Genomic DNA, 17,142 nt, shown 5'->3' with positions numbered 1-17,142 from the left:
GTTTTCCGACGATACCTGAAGCGTATCGAAAGCGGCAACTGACCGTGGTTGGTCGGGAAATAAATGTATATGATAGCCACACGTTCCCATCCGGCCTTGCCTTGAACCGATGGACAGGGAAGGCGCTCTTGGTGGTCAAGAATGATCATTTGAAATTTTCTCTGTCCAACTTGGCACCGGTAGGGAAAGGAAAAACACAGTTCACTACCGCCTATGTCCGTTGCCAAGTTAAACAAGCAGCGCTCCTTAATAACATTGGCCATTTGTAAGCTTCCTATGGTTATTCTTTTCCCGGTTCCTCGCGGTTCAATTGTGGTTGTGGTCGATGTTGCTGGCAGGCAGGAAAAACTAAAAACTACCAACTCAATTGCTACCCTTGCGTTTGGTCGTTTTGCGAAAAACCCGAACTTACCTCTGCACGACCTAAAACTAATCGCCGAATAGCTCCATAGGGTCATTGGCGTTTGTAACCTAAGGTAGGCGGAACCATTGAAGTAGGCTTCCTTTTCCGTCTGTATCGCCGTCACGGTCGGCGCCGAACACTGGAGGATCACTGGGAAGAGAAACAAGAGTAGAGAAAAAAGCATAAGACAAGAACGTTAAAATTTTATCGCACGGTATTTTGGATGGCAATTTATTATGGATACAGTAGCTATAAATTAGCGAGCGAGGCCGGTTGGTTTTGCTCAATCTTTTATCTTATGTTATGTCAATTTCTATTGCGATTCCAATTCCCAAGCGATGAATTTATTCTAGTTGTCCCGTTTATAAACTAACACTTTAAAATTGCAAAACAATAACGCTTCAACGAATACAATAATATACTCTCATTTCGGTTCGTATTAATCTTATTAATCTTGTTTGAGATTTAATTTGTCGGAAATTTTGTCAATATCTTTGTAGGTTCAATAACAAAAGAAATAAGGAGTCTCGATAATTTCAATCGATTTTTTGTCTAAATCGGAAAAAAATAATTATTTAACCCCTAAATGATGACAAGACCAGTTAATATAACTGTTGTCTCTTATATACGGTGCGTGTCGAAAGGATTTCATCATGACAAAGGGAGAAGTATCCCCATGTTCTCTCGATTCCAATCCTATAAACAATCGAGAAAATTAATATCAGTGATTATTAGCTCCCCAACAACCAATCCGATAGCGTTTATTGAGATTTTTTCCAACCTCACCCGAAGATGGTCGTTTAAGGAAACAAAAAGAACGCTCGATCCCGTTAGGAAAATTGAGCCGGTGACGTTGCTAAAATTTTCCAAACGCGCCTGGCGACACCTGCTCCAAGGTGAAGATGTCAGGTATTTTTCTGTCCAAAGTAGGTCCCCGAACAGGGTGTAAGAAGTGCCGTTATGTAGTGTTTCTAAAACGCGTGTCATGGTACGGTCTCAACTGTAGCATCCAACCTGGGGAGCTTCTTTCGAACACAAGTTATCTCCATGTGGAAACAGTATCGGCGTGAATACCAAGCACTTTTTCGATCGATTATGTTACGCTAGGGAGAAGAATTGGCTACCATTCGTACCACATGTCATTCATCACAGAATCACACCTTTGTGTCACGCAATCACCACCAGTTGAGGGCAATCAATGGGGAGTCGTTTGAACTTCGCATAATTTTCCAACTGGATGAAAAGTTCAGCATCTCTGCAATTTTGTTTCGCACCAGAGTTTTTTTCTCTTGAGTACAAATGATTTTCATCACAACCGCAACAATCGTCACGAGCAGGTCGTCTTATGCAAACTCATTGTTTCATACTTTCTCAGTGGTGTTTGACGTGTACTTGATTTTTTGTTTTGTTATGTTGAATTCCTCTACTCGACAGCCCTTTGACCGTCCTCGGCTCGAGATGTTACTCTACGCTAGCACCACATGAAGCAATTCCATGCTGATGAACTTATTTCCCACCTGCGGTGCTGCTGAGACGCTGGCCGCGAGACGAGAAGTAGTGCAGGGCGGGGTGGCTGGTGAAGAGGATAATTTCATTAACATTCTGCCGGCGACGAATGTTAATGGCGCCTGGAAAGTCGCCCCACCAACCGGAACTTTGGCAGCACACAAATGTTTCTTTTCCGCACACCAATTACCATCACCATCGCGGGGATCAAAAGACAATTTCCCCGCCCGGGTTGGTTCACGTGTGCGAGTAATGCTGCCCAATGGCGGAAAGTGAAAACAGGCGTCATATCGGTCGCTTTCGGAAGGTAAATTATCCACCACCGTTTGCAACCGGTGGCAGCGACGGAGGCGTGGAAATTCAACCAGATAGCTGCCGGCTGGTGAGATCGTGAGAAAAAACGTTGTCATCTGTCCATCTGGCAGGCGATCGGTGAGATAAGGGATTTAATTAGCACCGCGGGATTATATTTTCTCTCGCCTGACCGTCGGAGGAAAGTTGTGGTAGGTTTTCATTGTGGGGTTCGTCGTCTACTCACCGGGGAGGTAAGATAATTTGATTGAAGTCTTCCGTCTGTAGCCGGTATATTATCTCGCTAGTTACATACCAATTTATTTTTTTCCCATATGAACTAGATGAAGGAAAACAGATAATTCGCCGCTCCTTTCAAATTATTGGAAGTTTTAATCAAAACTATTTAATTATTCATGACTTTTTGCAATTTATAAATTAATTTGCTTTGCATTTCAAATAGAACAAAATGTCTCGATTTTTTTTAAATACGTTCTAGAAGCTTTATTTCAAATATTTCCATTTATGAACGATTCCAAACGAAACTACAATTCGATTCTAAATCACGCGACACGAAATTCCTCCAAACAAGGCGAGGGTTATAAATCATATACTGAGCGTGGTTTGCGTCTCGCATTGAATTTTTTCGTTCGCTCCAATTTCTGAAATACCAATCGTGACTCGAAATCACCTCCAAACCGAATACAATGTACCAGCTCATTGCTAGGGCGGGTGGTCACACGCTCCAACACGCGGACGAACCGACAAACTAGACGATGGACACACGTTTATGCTAACTAATCGCAACATTCCATCAACATATTTCCACTGCTGACTCATGGACGCATGCTGGTATTTTCAGGTTACTTCGTATTCTCGAGCGTAGGTGTTATGTTACGTACAAATTAGGTAGGTTTTCAACTCAAAGGTATCATCTAAGGCTAAATCTAAACTGCTTCACCTCAGCCCCCGGGTTGTTGATGAAGAAATTCAACTTGGGCCAACACCAGTGAAGAACAAGAACCGCACGGATGGCTGCGTTGTACGACGCCCATCTTTTTTGGGGTCATTACCGCCGTGGTCACGGTTCCGTGGGTTTGTTTCTTCTTGCGAGGTTGTTACCCAAGACGGACAAGCGTTAGCGATGCTCTTTATCGCAACACCCGTAAGACGGCGAATGGCCTAAGAAGTGATTGAACAAAGGTAGAGCAACGATCATATGAGAGGACTTTACTAAGACACGAAGCGAAACGCGCATGAGAAAGACGCCTTCCGCATATTTAAGCGACGAATAGGTTGCCGGACGCATCTTGCCACTTCCGATGGCAAACAAACCGCGCAAAGGAAATTAAAGGAAGTTGGACGTTCGATTCACTCTTCTCGGATGCAATTTGCATGAAGCGTTTGCGATGCTCATTCTTCGGAGCAGCAAAATGTGTGGATTTTCATTAAATCCGTTCGTCGTGGATTCAAGAAGAGCAAAGTGTCATTAACATGTGCTACTTGATCGTGACTTTAGCATGATTCATCTCTCGATGGAAGCGTGTTTTAAATTTACTCTGCAAACGGTGGCGCTGCAAATATTAATTTTTATGAGCCATTGTTTTCAAATCACTTGAGAGTTTATGGGTGATGCTTTTCAATGCCTAGAAACGTGCTTTGAAAAGATTTCTATTCCTTCCGAAGTCGCAAACAAACCTGGACCATAAAATGATATGCTTTGCTACTATCTTGCGACCTGGTTCACTTCATAAAGTCGAACGCCTCAGGAAAACGACGATGACGTTGAACAGAACCAACTGCAATGAGGGCACTAAGCCACTTGGTGTAAACGATGCCCGTTTCCCTCAGGCAGCGATTACGTAACGGTCGCGAATGGTTGCCAACTCTTACCCACTTCTCCCTGGCACGTGTACGACGCCGATAGCTTGACCGGCACAGTCTTCGTAGATTTATTTGTCGTCGGTCGCTAATTACTCCACACACGTTCCCCCTCAAAACTCACGGAGTCTTTTCGTTTCACTCCACTTCGGGGCAATAAAATGAATGTCTTTGTTTTGCACAAAACTAGCCGATAATCTTTCACGATCGAGCGACATTGACCGTGTCGAGGTGCAGAGAATCGCTTGGAAGAATCACGTCTCGTGTTCAGCAGCCGACGACGGTCGACGGTTATGTGCGTCGCTTCACCCGGGAGCCGTTCGAGGGAATCGAAAACCACTCCATCAGTAGCTGGCATTCTCCACCGGGGAGGATGAGGTTATAAAAACTCGTCAAATAACCGTGCACCGAAAGACACACCATTCGATGCTTTTTCATGGTCGAAAGTGAAAAACGATAGCTGAGGTCATCGCCGAGTAGAGAACGATCAGAGTTGTTTTGAACGATGGTATAAGGAAAAGAAAATGATTATTGGAAATGAGTGGTAAAAGAAGAAATTATGTACGAAAAACAAAAGCAATCGATGAAGTGAGCTGATGCTGAGTTGATTGCGAACCGTTGCCAATGGAAACCGGCATTAAATCAGCCTCCACAAGTTGCTCCATAATTGACTTCAAACCTTTTTCTCTCACTCCTTTTTCCGTTGCTTAAGCCTTCCCCGCGGAAAGAAGGGGCAAACAGGGGCTGATCTCATAAAATTAAGACAATTCACGCCCGGTACGACTAGTTTTGCTCCTCCAATCCGAACGCTTCGTAGGTTAACGACCGTACCCTAAACAGTAGGAGCCCTGCGTCGTAAGTGAGCGGCTTATTGAATGGAAATTTTCCTCCCAATTCCCAATTGGCGGGCAATTTGCACACAGGAAAACAATAAAACGAGAACTGCGAAAACAAGATGCTCGACAGCATGGTGGAAAGGTACCGAAAAGTAAAACCAAAAACGTGGCGGTAACACAAAAGTCAGTGTTAAAACCAAAACAAAATGAAACACAAAAAGAAAAACACCGACCGCGAGAGGTTACGTGAAGGTTTTGGCTGGTGGATCGAAAGTGAAATTTAAAGTGAAAATCTACCGCGTGCGCTTCGGTTTCCCCTCGCACTTTTTTCATCTCCCCCTCCGTTTGCTTGACCTTCTTGCGGTGGTGAGGAAAACGTTTTCCAACTGAAAAAATTCCATTTATGCAGCCGCTCGAGTGATATAATGTTTAACCTCTACGCCCACCTTCGGTCGCAATTAATTTCACCAATTATTTTGATCAATTTGGGTTTTCCTTTCAATCAGACCGGTTTGCAGCCTGGCTTGAAGATATTTTTTATTTTTCAATTAAAGAACAAACCCATATCAAATTAACTCCCACTCCCGACCCACAAAAAGGGTCTGGAAAAAGGGCTTTGTTTTAAAAGTTATCAATTACAGGTTTCAGTTTATACTCGTTTATGATGTTCTAAACTGAAAACCCGTTGCTCAAATTGGATAAAAATGATATTTTCGCTACGTGCCACGATAGATATTGTGGCGTTCCACGGGGAAACATTGACTCTCGCCGATTGGCCCACAATGTTGTGCTAGGAGATAAGATAATGTACACATTTTCGCAATTCGGAATTGCGTTGGTGTAGGTGCGTCATTTTCAATAAACTTGAAAGTATCGTCTTTTCTTTCTATCCAAACAATTGCATTCCACCGACGAACCTTACGACGAGGCTGATAAGAAAACCCAAGCACAACAAATCGCCTTCGGTCCGGGCAAGGGCTCATAATTAATCAGAACAACATTACGTGGCCAATGTTGGGGGAGCAGAATAGGAAGGGTTGTCTATCGATGATGGGGGCGTTGTAAAACACTGTCCTGTAATTCGTGTCGTTGGGTCCGTTATCAGTCGTACTAAAAGCGGGAAAGAGATAATCTTTTCCGCGGATTGTTTACTTTGATTTCATACATTGACTCGCGACTTATGAACGCAAGGAACGAAGAGGAATGGGAAGATAGCGATGGAACATTTTCTATCAATGACTCATTTTAAGGTTGAGCTCCAAAAATAGCCTTTAAAATTTTAAAAATTCATCTGGAATTAAATTAATCTTTTTGCTTAAAAAACCTTAATAGCCGTCCCGCTTAAACGATGCGAATGATTTCATAATAATTCTTGTACGGAAGATTGCTCCATAATCAGATTTGCCATTAAAAGGTTGACACTAATCAAAACGAAGTGTATCGGATATGAAAAATACTTCCACTTCCCGCGGCATTCCACCGTGCAGCGGAAATTGGCAGCTTTTTCAGCGATTAAATTTCTGCCACCCCGACGAACCACCTTCAACGAGCGGAACGTAAACCGTCGCGTGGTAGAAGGGACAGGAAGCAAGAGTTGGTCGAAAAACGAGCATGCACCTCCGCTGGAAGAAACGGTATTGCTGTCAGATTACGTCTTCGGAGGGTGGCGCAAAGGTGATTGGGGACAGGGGTACGAATTAATCATCGGATCGAATCGTACACCCAGAAGCGGGTGCAAAACACTGGCAAGACCAAATATATAAAAGAAAAATAGAAGAAGAAAAAACTGTCAGCATAATTACGTGCCCCGCGAACCAAAACAAATGTCGCACGAATGCTGCCTTGCGGGAGGAAACAGAAAGAAAAGAAGCGAAATGAAAACAACGGAAAACTGCAGACGGAAGATAAGTCGCCGCGATGCGTAACTTTGCGAGGTTTCGCGTGCGCTAGAAATAAAAGCAAGAGCCGAAGTAAACGACGGTGGCCAAAGTCCGTGACACAACGGTGGCACAACGTCGGGACGGGGTTCTTGAAAAAAGGCTTCAAGAAAGTTCAATGTTCGAATGTGAAGGTAATGCTTTTGGTGGTTCTTTCTGGGATCTTCTTCAATTAACTTCAAAACAGTCGAAGTGGGAATGGTGTTTTTAACGTCTTAATGACCATAGAACGTGCATTATGGAGATTCATGGAGGTTGTTTGTTATTGCAACGTAGTTTGCCTATGCGATGATTCCATTACAGTTTTAAATTGGACACACTCTAAACATATCAATTCTAGTCTAATGACAATCCTTTGGCATGGTCGTGAGGCATTTGATCATGAATTCATATGAAGCTTCTAACGAACTCATGCATCGAACTGCTCACGATCAACACCTAATGATACATTATTCTAATCTAAACATACAACTCGTTGTCGACGATAAAACAAATAATCTTCTAACACCTCTTTTCCAAGGCGGGGTTTTGTAGGATCACGCTTGTAGCTCCCCTTTCTTCCGATTTTAAGAACAACCAGTCTTAACCTCAACCGGCAGACAATGTTACTGGCAATGTGCACTATACGGGACGTGTTATGGAGCATGTTCACCCGACTCCTTCCTTTTCTGCGAGCGCGTCTTTGCTTTCCCACAGGCTTCGACGAGATCACGTTCCATCGTACCGTCGAGGAAGTCATTAAGACTTGCTAATGGAGCCTCAACCGAGAGCCTGTCTAACGATCCCGTCCCAAGCTGCCAATTGGTCTGTGTGTGAGTGTGTGTGTGTGTGATTTTATGCGGGGAAAGTAACATAAGGCTTGAGGCGCGCATCAAGTGCCGGTTTTTCGGAGGCAACATGGTACCGGCGTTCAAAAGCTTGCCGCGCTTCCCGGTTTGTAGCTTCGTGTTAAATAGTCACTTACCGGCGATTGGTTTCGGTCAGCATAATTATGAGCGTTTTGTTGTGCGGTTGCTTTCTTCGGGAAGCCATTTGGGGGTATTTTTCTGTTCACCATTAATTTCGTCCTCGAGCAAAAGTGCATACAAACATGCATAAGAGATAAGTAAACACATTAAAAGGATTGAGGCTCTCAACAGCATAATCGTTTGTTTATAAAATAAAAAATTTGGTTTGGTGCACACAACAAAATTTAAAATAAACAAAATAGTAACAAAAGAGACCAATTGAAAGAACATAAAAACCTATTAAATTCTCCCAATAGATCGATTAAAAAGTGTACAGCTCATGATTGCTCAATAGAAAGCCCGCTCAACGTAACCGAGCATATGCAATAGTTTAAGAAATGGGATTAAAAGGCATAAAGCGTGCCGAACCCGCAAGTCGGTAGCGCTACTCTCGCTGGTTTTGCGGTTAATTTTTTGGAATTTCAAATCAAAACGGTCTCGCACCGCACCGCAAACCGATCCGATACGATCTCCCACAAATCAATCATGTGCACACTACGGTGGGTGGGTTTTACAGTGCCACGTGCAGACCTACCCTACCGCGAGACGGTGGAGAAGGGGGTTGAGATTAGCACAATACCGAACTTACAACCATGATACATAGTACCACCACACCAGCCGGTTCGTTCGCAATGGACCGAAGGGTTATGTAACGTGTCCGAAAAAAAATAAAAATAAACGGCGTCTACGAACCAAGCGCGATCGCAAAGGGAGGAGAAAAAATGGGTATATGAAGAAAATGAAATGATGTACACATCATAGTTGACGTCAATTTTCCAGTTAACGTGGTGCTTTGAAATATCCGCCCCTGGGATGAGAGGGGATGGGAGTGTACAGATTGTCAGTAGACAAATTATCGTGTTAAAAAAGTTGATTGTCAAAAATACAATTATAGTTAAACACATGTTACTTTATTTGATACAACTTAACGAACACGTATCTCCAACCGGGATCGAAAATAGGAGGAGATTAACTTTACTTCAACCAATCCGTTTCTATAACTCAATAATTGGTCAAGTAATCATTAAATAATAATTATTGTTAGCTTAGTTTATTTTTAAAGACCAGCAATCAAAACTCACTTAACTTTCAGCTCATGATTCTCAAGCATTTCACACGTGTTAGCGCTAGTTTGACTGTCCGTATCGGCGGATCTGGAGATCATATATCACAATCATAGCCTTTACCACGCACCCAGAAGGAGAAATGTTTAGGAAAAGGGATAAGTAATCATAATAATTAGTGATTTTGGTGCGTTTTGCTATTAAACTATCAACGTTTCTCACCCCCGAGAGGGAACATTACCATACCAGGGCGATTTTGCTACCCCAAGAAAACCCACACCTTTCGATGCGGCAGCATAAATTACACTTTAAGTGTTCGCCGGTATGCGGCACCGGCCAAGAGATTGATCGCTGCCACACGTCGGTAGTAATTTTGGCGCTCGCCGATTGTTCTGTTCGGAAGGTATTTCCCCCCCGGGTGGACAGGCTGTGATTAGCGTTCGGGTTCTGCTTGGCCTGCGGTGTTAACGAACGAGCAAACGGATTGAATGGACACGTGAGTAGACCGAGGCGTCCGATTGCTCCACCGGGGATCGGGGTTGAAACTTGCGCGGTTTCGGTGGCGACTGGCGTGCTCCACCAACTCCAACCCAATACCGCACACTTACGCTCAATTGCACACACCCCTCATAAAGGACGGTTGTAGGTCGGCGTACGATAAAATCGATACCACGGCGGACCGGCGGACACTTGACGGGGGGGCCCACGTTCTGACCGAAGGCCGGCCAGTGGAAAGCAAAGCCTAATGAAGCGAAAATGACGAAAGAACACCCACCCAGCTGGTTAGGGTGGTGGCGAAAGGCCAGCCGATGCTACCCCACCCACCACGACCAACCAAACCCGGCGCGGCACTTTATCCACTTAAAGTACCTTTGTAGCATGCTCGAACGAGCAAACCAAAGGCCCGAGATGTGTCACACACCTGGCGAAGGGATACGATACGGTGTGGTTTCGGTACGATTTCAGTGGCGCGTATCAATTTGCATTTTCCACCATCGCCTCTATGCTGCAGCCCGGTACGCAATGTAATTTCCCGCCAGGGTGAAAAACATGCACCAACAATGATACGGGAATGACAAAAAAAGGGAAGAAAAAAGAAAATAGAGCGATAGAAAGAATGAATGACAGCAAGCGTGCAGGACGCTGGGAAGGCTGGGTTTGGGCGGGGAAAAACAGAAAGGGTGGGTTTGGGAAAATCGGGAAACATTCCACCACTCCCGTCTGGACGTGGCGTGTTCGGCAGCCCATTGTACATGTTGTGGGTTTGAAATCAGGCTAGCACACATTGTTCGAACGCAATGGGTGAAATGTATGTATGCACCTGCATGTTTGGTCTGATGGAAATGACATTATGTATTGCGATGAAAGCAGGTTGAAGGGAATTTCATTATTAAACTCTAAAAACCCGATCTGATACGATCGACACTGTTTTAGTTTTATGGTCTGTTGGGAGTACGTATTTATTGTATGCAGTATATCATACTTCTTCTTCTTGGCGTAACGACCTCTTGGTTATGCCTGCCCGTTAAGGGCTTACGAGACTTGTTTCCCTGTTGTACGTGGATAGTCAGTCCTCTCGTACAGGGGAGGGTACGGTCTCGGTTGGGATTCGAACCCACGCCGTCGAGGTGGTGAGCCCCGGCGCTCATGGGACGATTTTCTAACCGGCGCTACCGCTCGGCTGTCGCGGACCCGAGTATATCATACTTATTTAGTAAATATCTTCCTTTGTCGCTCTATAATTTGGAGTTATCGTAAATACTAAATGTATTTGTATGAAGTTTGTTCATAAAATGTAAAGTAATAATGGATCAATCGGATTTACTTAATTTTGGATCACTTTTTCAAATCTTTCAAAAATTTCTACATTATGAAATGTTATTTGCAAATCTTCGATTTTAAATTTTAACGATAGTTTTTAAATCATTACAAGTAAAGTAGCATTACTTATACTATGCTATTCTGGATTCTTTTTGAGAGCACGCATGCTTATAAGTAAAGTTTGCCTTGGTTTCCTCAATTGGAAAAAAAATATTTCCAATATAAATATGGCAAGGAGGTTGCCGCAACCAAATGCACAAATCAAATGGTAGATGTTGTTGAGGAAATTTATAAGACTTCTGTAAAAACAGAAAACCCAATTTATCTATACCGATGATCGCAACTTTTAAAACCGAATATTTGTCTTAAAGTATATTCGATACCGATAGTTTTATGTTTCGCTCGGCCAACACAGTTTTATAGGAAAGAATGAATTGTAAGAATGACCGTAAAATAATTCCCTTATTTTTCCCTTTTATCTTAACAATGCTAATGAGTAATTGAACAAAGTTGATCGATGATCAACTGATATACAGCTAATGACTCATGCCAATGACATGCGGTAGAGAGTCTGCTGGGAAAATCCTGGCGACAAACCAGCCATCTGCTACCGGTTTTTAAAAGGGCAGCAATTCCCGTCGAATCCTGCCTGGTATGTTCTTTGTTTGTTGATTTGTTCCGTTGCCAGTGCGCCCGCGGAGCGCCTCTAACGGTGTTTAGTAGCTTAGCATAAAACAACACCATGCAACGTGCGCTATGACAACGCAAACAACATAGTTTACATCCCGCTGCGCGAAAGGTGACCGGCTAGATGAATCATTTAATTGGTTTTGCTGCAAACCTTGGCGGGGTTTTGGGCCGAAGAAATGTGTTTGCCGAATGAAACGAACGAATGTTTTCATTCACATTTACCTCTGCACGCACTCGTAGGTGGCGGCTCGAGGTCGGTACGGCTATTAACCCGGTTTTTGAGATGCAAACGTAGAGGGTGTGAAAACGGTGTCCACAGTTTGGCGAATATGGTTTAATTAGTAGGTGTGCTTTAGGTTTTTTGTAGCTACGGCGAATGTTCGCAGCTCTGGGGCTTATGTCGAACAAGTTTTCTTCCGAACTAGTGGTGGACTATGAATTCGTGACGAGAGGCGTGGGTTATTTATGGTGTTAATAAAGGCTGCTTTCGATACGATATAGAAAAGATTTCACAATAACCCAATAAGTAAACATTCTTCCACCTTTACATCCCTCCGTATGTTTTGCATGTGTAAAACCGACAAAATTGTTAATCAACTTGTGAATTGCAAGGAAAAACACTCCGGACCGCAATGTCATTTCAGCTGTAAAAACTGGGTTCCTGACTCCTTCTAGGTTGAGCACCTTCTTTCAAAAACTTTAAAACTGACTCATAGTGAAATGGAATACAAAGTTAAAAAAAGCATTGAACGTACCCAAACATTGACGATGATGGGATCATCATCTTGTGGTAAGAAGAAGGTAAATATTACTTTATCAACTCAGCGAAAGCTAAGTCTGCAGTTCTTCAGCATCTTTTCACACTCCTTTCTGCGTGGCTTTTCCTAAGAAGCCCCGAAAATTACCGAACCTCGGTATCATGCTTCGTTGAGCATTGGCTTCAAACCGGCCAGCACTATCGGACAGCATCGCGGTTGTCCTCCTTTGCCGCCCTTTTGTGTCCGGTTGAGTCAGCCAAGCTGCCCCCGATCGAGATCCCCTTTCCCGAAAGGGACGTCATTGCGGTCAAGCAAGAGGCGAAATAAGAAAACAAAAACAACAAGCAAGCAAGCCAGTTGAGGGTTGAAAGCGACACCATCCGGACACTCCCCGGTGGCCCTTGGGCGAAAGAGCACTCTCGGAGTCGTCGGACCGCCGGTCGGTGGCCTCATTTTCGGTCGAAAGGTTCCAGCACGCCACCGACAAAACAGAAAAAAGAAATGCGCCTCGCTCGGGGTGCTGCACCGGGTCGAAGAAGTTCGCACAAAGGCTCGAAAGGCTGTTGACGGTGGAAAGGAGTTTTCAGAAGAACGGACACCGTCTTTGGAGGGTGTTTCTTTGCCTTGTTTTTAGTCTAAAGCGAGAACCCGGTCGGCGAGAGAAATTTGTGAAGGTGAACGAAGCGTGAAAGTAAGCAAATATGTGCTAGATTTCGCCATGTTGCGAATTGGTTTTCGCTTCGGACTGTTTTTACAACGTAACAAAGAAGCTGGAATCCCGGATGTCGGGGATTTTATTTACGATCTTCGGTACAAAATTGAACCCCAAAAAGGGCTCTGTCCCTTGGGCGAAAGAATGCAACCCAGAAAGCGAGCAAATGATTTTCTTGGTTGGTGCTTCGCGTCTAAACGTTTGCCAAAGACACGTGTGTTCAAGTCCTTTGCGTGCTAATTGCATTACCTTCAATGGCACAGAAAAAAGCGTTTTGCAACAACCTTTCCTTTTGCCACTTCTCAACCAAGAATCGATCGGCCCGTCGACGGGCGGAAATGTAGGATAATTTATCGATTTGTATGTTCGTGTGACCTTTTACTTATTCTCCTTGGAGCTTTTTGGAAAGGGTCTCGAGGAGCGACCAGTCGCAGGTAATATATTCCTGCGAAAGTGAAGTTTTGTTTCGCCATGTGGTGCAACTGCAGCGTTACGGATAATCCTGACTAAGGGTAAGAGGCACCGACAACATTTACAAGTTCAAGGTTTCGCTGTGAAACCGCTTTGCCTAGAGAAAATCCGCCCAGAAACCGAACAAGGTGAAATAGTTTAGTGCTCAGGGTTTGTACTCTTTTTGTTTGATATGAAGAATATTTAAATGAACAGTAGAATTTAAAAATTAGCTTACAGTTTTTGTTTCTACCTCAAAAGATGTTGATGTCAACAAAAACTATCTTAAAGTTCCCATTGGACCTTTTTCATTGTGATTTTCATCTCGATTGCCCTTCGTTTGTATAAAAGCAACAAATTTGACGATTCCAAAAAAAAGGCGTTTCTCAGTTCCCTCCGGAAACGGACCTTCAACGGATGCGGGTAGTTTTACGACCAATTCGCCCTTTTATTTGTTCAGAACCAGCACCGGACTTTCGGCAACTCGGGTGTAATGAAAATTAGAATTTTACTGCTTCATCTTGCTTTAATGGGATTTGCTCACAAACTTCATTGTTCCAATCCTGGTTTTTTCCCTTGTTGTAAGTTCTGCCTGTCCGGATTTCCCGAGCAAATAAATGGTTATTCCTTTTAATTTCGGGTAGTACTCTAATGCGCACACGCATGTACGTAGGAGCGACCTCGGCCACCATTTCTCCACCGTCCGCCATAAAACAGAACCCAATTAGTTCCCACAGCGCGACGAGACAATAGACGGCCGCCTCAACGTACGGCGAGAAAAAGTTCTTACGAAAGCCAAGCGAAAGGTAGCACCAAAAACGAAAGACTTCAACGGGATGCCGGAGACGAACCCTCCGCGGTGAGTATTTTTCTTTTCCACTGCTTCCTTTTCTTCCCTTTCCTTTCCCCGCTCCTAAAGCGTGTTGTTTGTTGGTCTGTCTTTACGTTTCGTGCCTGGTTGTTGTCCATCTCCTGCTAGTCTTTTGCGCGTCTTTTCGCTTCGTCCTACTTGAGTCAGCACACGCATACGTCTGCCGGAGTGATGTTTCGGTGCTTTCGGTTCAAAGTTTCCTGCACGGTTGGTCTTTGCGATGTCGCTGCCGCGTGTGTTGCTTCTCGCATCACAACCTGACCTGATGATGACGGTGATGATGATTTCAGGTTTGCCGATTCCCGCAGCGTCTTCGACCATTACGGCATGTTTTCAACCGCGCTCGACGGCAAGAACGACCAGGGAGAACACTGTGCCCCCTCACAAACACACGTGAATAACGTACACGTCTTACACGGTTGGAACTTTCTTAACGATCCCATCCCACCATCGTCTTCGCGATCGGTTCTCCTTCTCCCTTTCTCTCCCACGCTCCGTCTCTATTTCGCCCTTTTACTTTGGCTCGATGGAAACCGGTGGAATTCAAATTCATCTCAGTGCAGGGTAGTGTTTGTTGATCGTTGGGTTTTTTTTTCGTACAGGTTAGCATGCGGTGGTATGCGTGTTTGTCACGCCTTGGACTGTGGGCTTCTCCTACGATGAACCACTTAGAAGGAGCCCTGCCAGGTTGTACATCTTCAGCGATAATAAAGGTGGATAAAAAAACCTTTTCGATAAAACTGGTCCATCGACGTCGTAGGATGTGTAAATTACTCTGATGTCATACAGCAAAGGGGGATTGAGTGTACATATTGTTTCTTCATTGAAAATCCCGTCTCTACAACCGACCACCGTTGAGGCAGCGAAAAAAAAACGTTCCAAGAAACAGCCCCGTAGGAGTAGCTCAATGGAAGGGCACGATGCTGGTGCTGGTTCACCGTAACCTGAAACACCTCATTGTGGTCGTGACGACGCGGGCGGTTTACAAATTCCAACGCATGACTCACGGCGTTGCGGCTAGACCGGAGACTGCTAAAAGTCGCGCCTTAGATCCAAACGTAGGCGATCAGTGGGTCGGAAAGGTGGTTTGTCGTTAATAGTATACGATTTATGGTAAAGGTGATAAAGTTTCTGCCTTCTCTTTATCGTAGTTTTGCATTGTAAATCAATCCGCATTTGACAGTAGATCATCTGAATGTGTGTTAGTTACTTAAAACCAACTCATATAACGAAAGGTTGGAAGCACTGTATTTATAAAGATTATCTTTTCGTTCACTCATTAAGTGTCCTACCTTAGGCTTTTTATTATGATTTTCTATCCCATTTCACCCACTTACCTATAATAAACACCCCGAGGGTGGCCGGAGCGAGCAGTAGACTTCGGATCCTCATCTTTGCAGCAGTTCGATTCTTGACTTCGTATCGTGTTTTGTTATTCCTTTCGTCGATTTTCTTCTACTCCAGCACCGTTGTGATGATGCACTTTCTCGTTTCGATCTCGATCTCGCTTATCGTTGCGCGTCTCGATCGCTTGCTTACTTTCCACTCGCTAGGTAACTTTTCTTCCACTGCGCTCACCTCTTGCTTCTTCTACACCCTTTCTCTATCTCTCTCTCGGACGAACCTTTCGATTTTTCCACCGCATCAAATCTTACCACACCGCCGCGTTGTCAGTGTTGTTGCCCCGTCGAAACCCGATCCGCACCGAGCCGCTTCCTCCTTACAGCCGCAGTTCGCGTGCGGCGTCGCTCGGGCGTGTGTGGGGACACCGTGGGAAAGTAAAATTTCGCCCGAGTGTAGCGAAATCTTCTCGTCGCGAAAATACGAACGGCAAGCCGAACCGATCCGGCTGCTTGGATCTGCCCAAATGTTGACAATCGAAGGCAAACGCCTACTGCTTTGGAGCACGCGGACGAGGTGAAGGTTTTATTTTTTAAATCACATTGAAACATCAAAACATGAAACCGAGGGGAAAAACGATCCTCCACCGGAAGGCGCGCGCGCGCTCGATCGGTACGATCGCGACATCAAGAACCGTGGATAGAAATGTGTGGCCACAGAATCACACGTATACTCCCATCGAAAGGTGCACACATACGCAAACACACATACACAGAGAAATACACTGATCGCGGTGACACGCAGCAGCACGGGCCGCGAGATACGCACGCAAATTTATCGCGCCGTGCTCATTTCCTCCCCATGAAGGGGGCGTATATGAGGGGATGGCGATTTTTTTTCCACACGGGGTTTTTACTGCTTTTACGCAAAAGGCGGGCTCAACCAGCACCTTACACACGCACTAGCACACGGTAACAACGGGGGGAAACAATGGGCCGAAGAATGAGCGCTAGAACAAGAAGTTGGTGCGCCAATCGCGAGGACACCGCACGCGCCACATCACCTGCCGAGACCTGCCGCAAGCGAATGTCGAGGGAAAAACTCGGACGGAAGGAAGAAAACGCACCACACTTACGCTACCCCTCTCGGTTGATCTCGTGTCCCGGGAGGGGGTGGTTTGTTTGGTTGATTTGTTTTTTGTTTTGATCGACCCTCGCACCGGGGGGGGTGGCCGCGAACGGGGAGGAAAACAGCGACGAGGTGCACGTACAGGTGCCGTGTCCGTACGCGACCAGGTTTCGAACTCAACTGACGCACGCGAACGTGACGGCGGCTCCGGAAAGCTGCGGCCCGTGGTCTCTATTGCACACCAACAGCCGCACACTACGACGGAGATCGGCGGCGGATTCGCGTTCCGAACACCATGACAACGGCGCCACCACCGTCGCGGTTCCACGAAACCGCGTTGCCACGCTGGTGTTGGTGGTTGCGGTGGTTCTAAGCGCGAGGCTCACACAGGTGTACCTTTCGTGGGCTCTGACTTCGGTTCGGTTGGCGAGATGCTCGTGCCAACA

The 17,142-nt window shown here is 45.1% G+C and overlaps 1 protein-coding gene across 1 annotated transcript in view; it reads right to left on the bottom strand.

The window, feature by feature from the left end:
* The window catches only part of LOC131289310 (protein crumbs), a 30,294-nt gene extending 14,540 nt beyond the window's left edge, over positions 1-15,754 (bottom strand). The window contains exons 1-2 of the mRNA XM_058318541.1: positions 15,565-15,754; positions 413-553 (exon numbers count right to left, since the gene is read on the bottom strand). Of these exons, the coding sequence (XP_058174524.1) occupies positions 413-553; positions 15,565-15,619 (196 nt within the window). The 5' untranslated portion in view covers positions 15,620-15,754. The remainder of the gene's footprint in view (positions 1-412; positions 554-15,564) is intronic.
* Between the last annotated feature and the right edge of the window lie 1,388 nt (positions 15,755-17,142).

This window comes from Anopheles ziemanni, chromosome 3 (genome assembly GCF_943734765.1).
Source record: "Anopheles ziemanni chromosome 3, idAnoZiCoDA_A2_x.2, whole genome shotgun sequence".
Lineage (NCBI taxonomy): Eukaryota > Metazoa > Arthropoda > Insecta > Diptera > Culicidae > Anopheles > Anopheles ziemanni.
The sequence above is the reverse complement of the archived record's forward strand: the minus strand, read 5'-3'. Positions and strand labels throughout refer to the sequence as shown.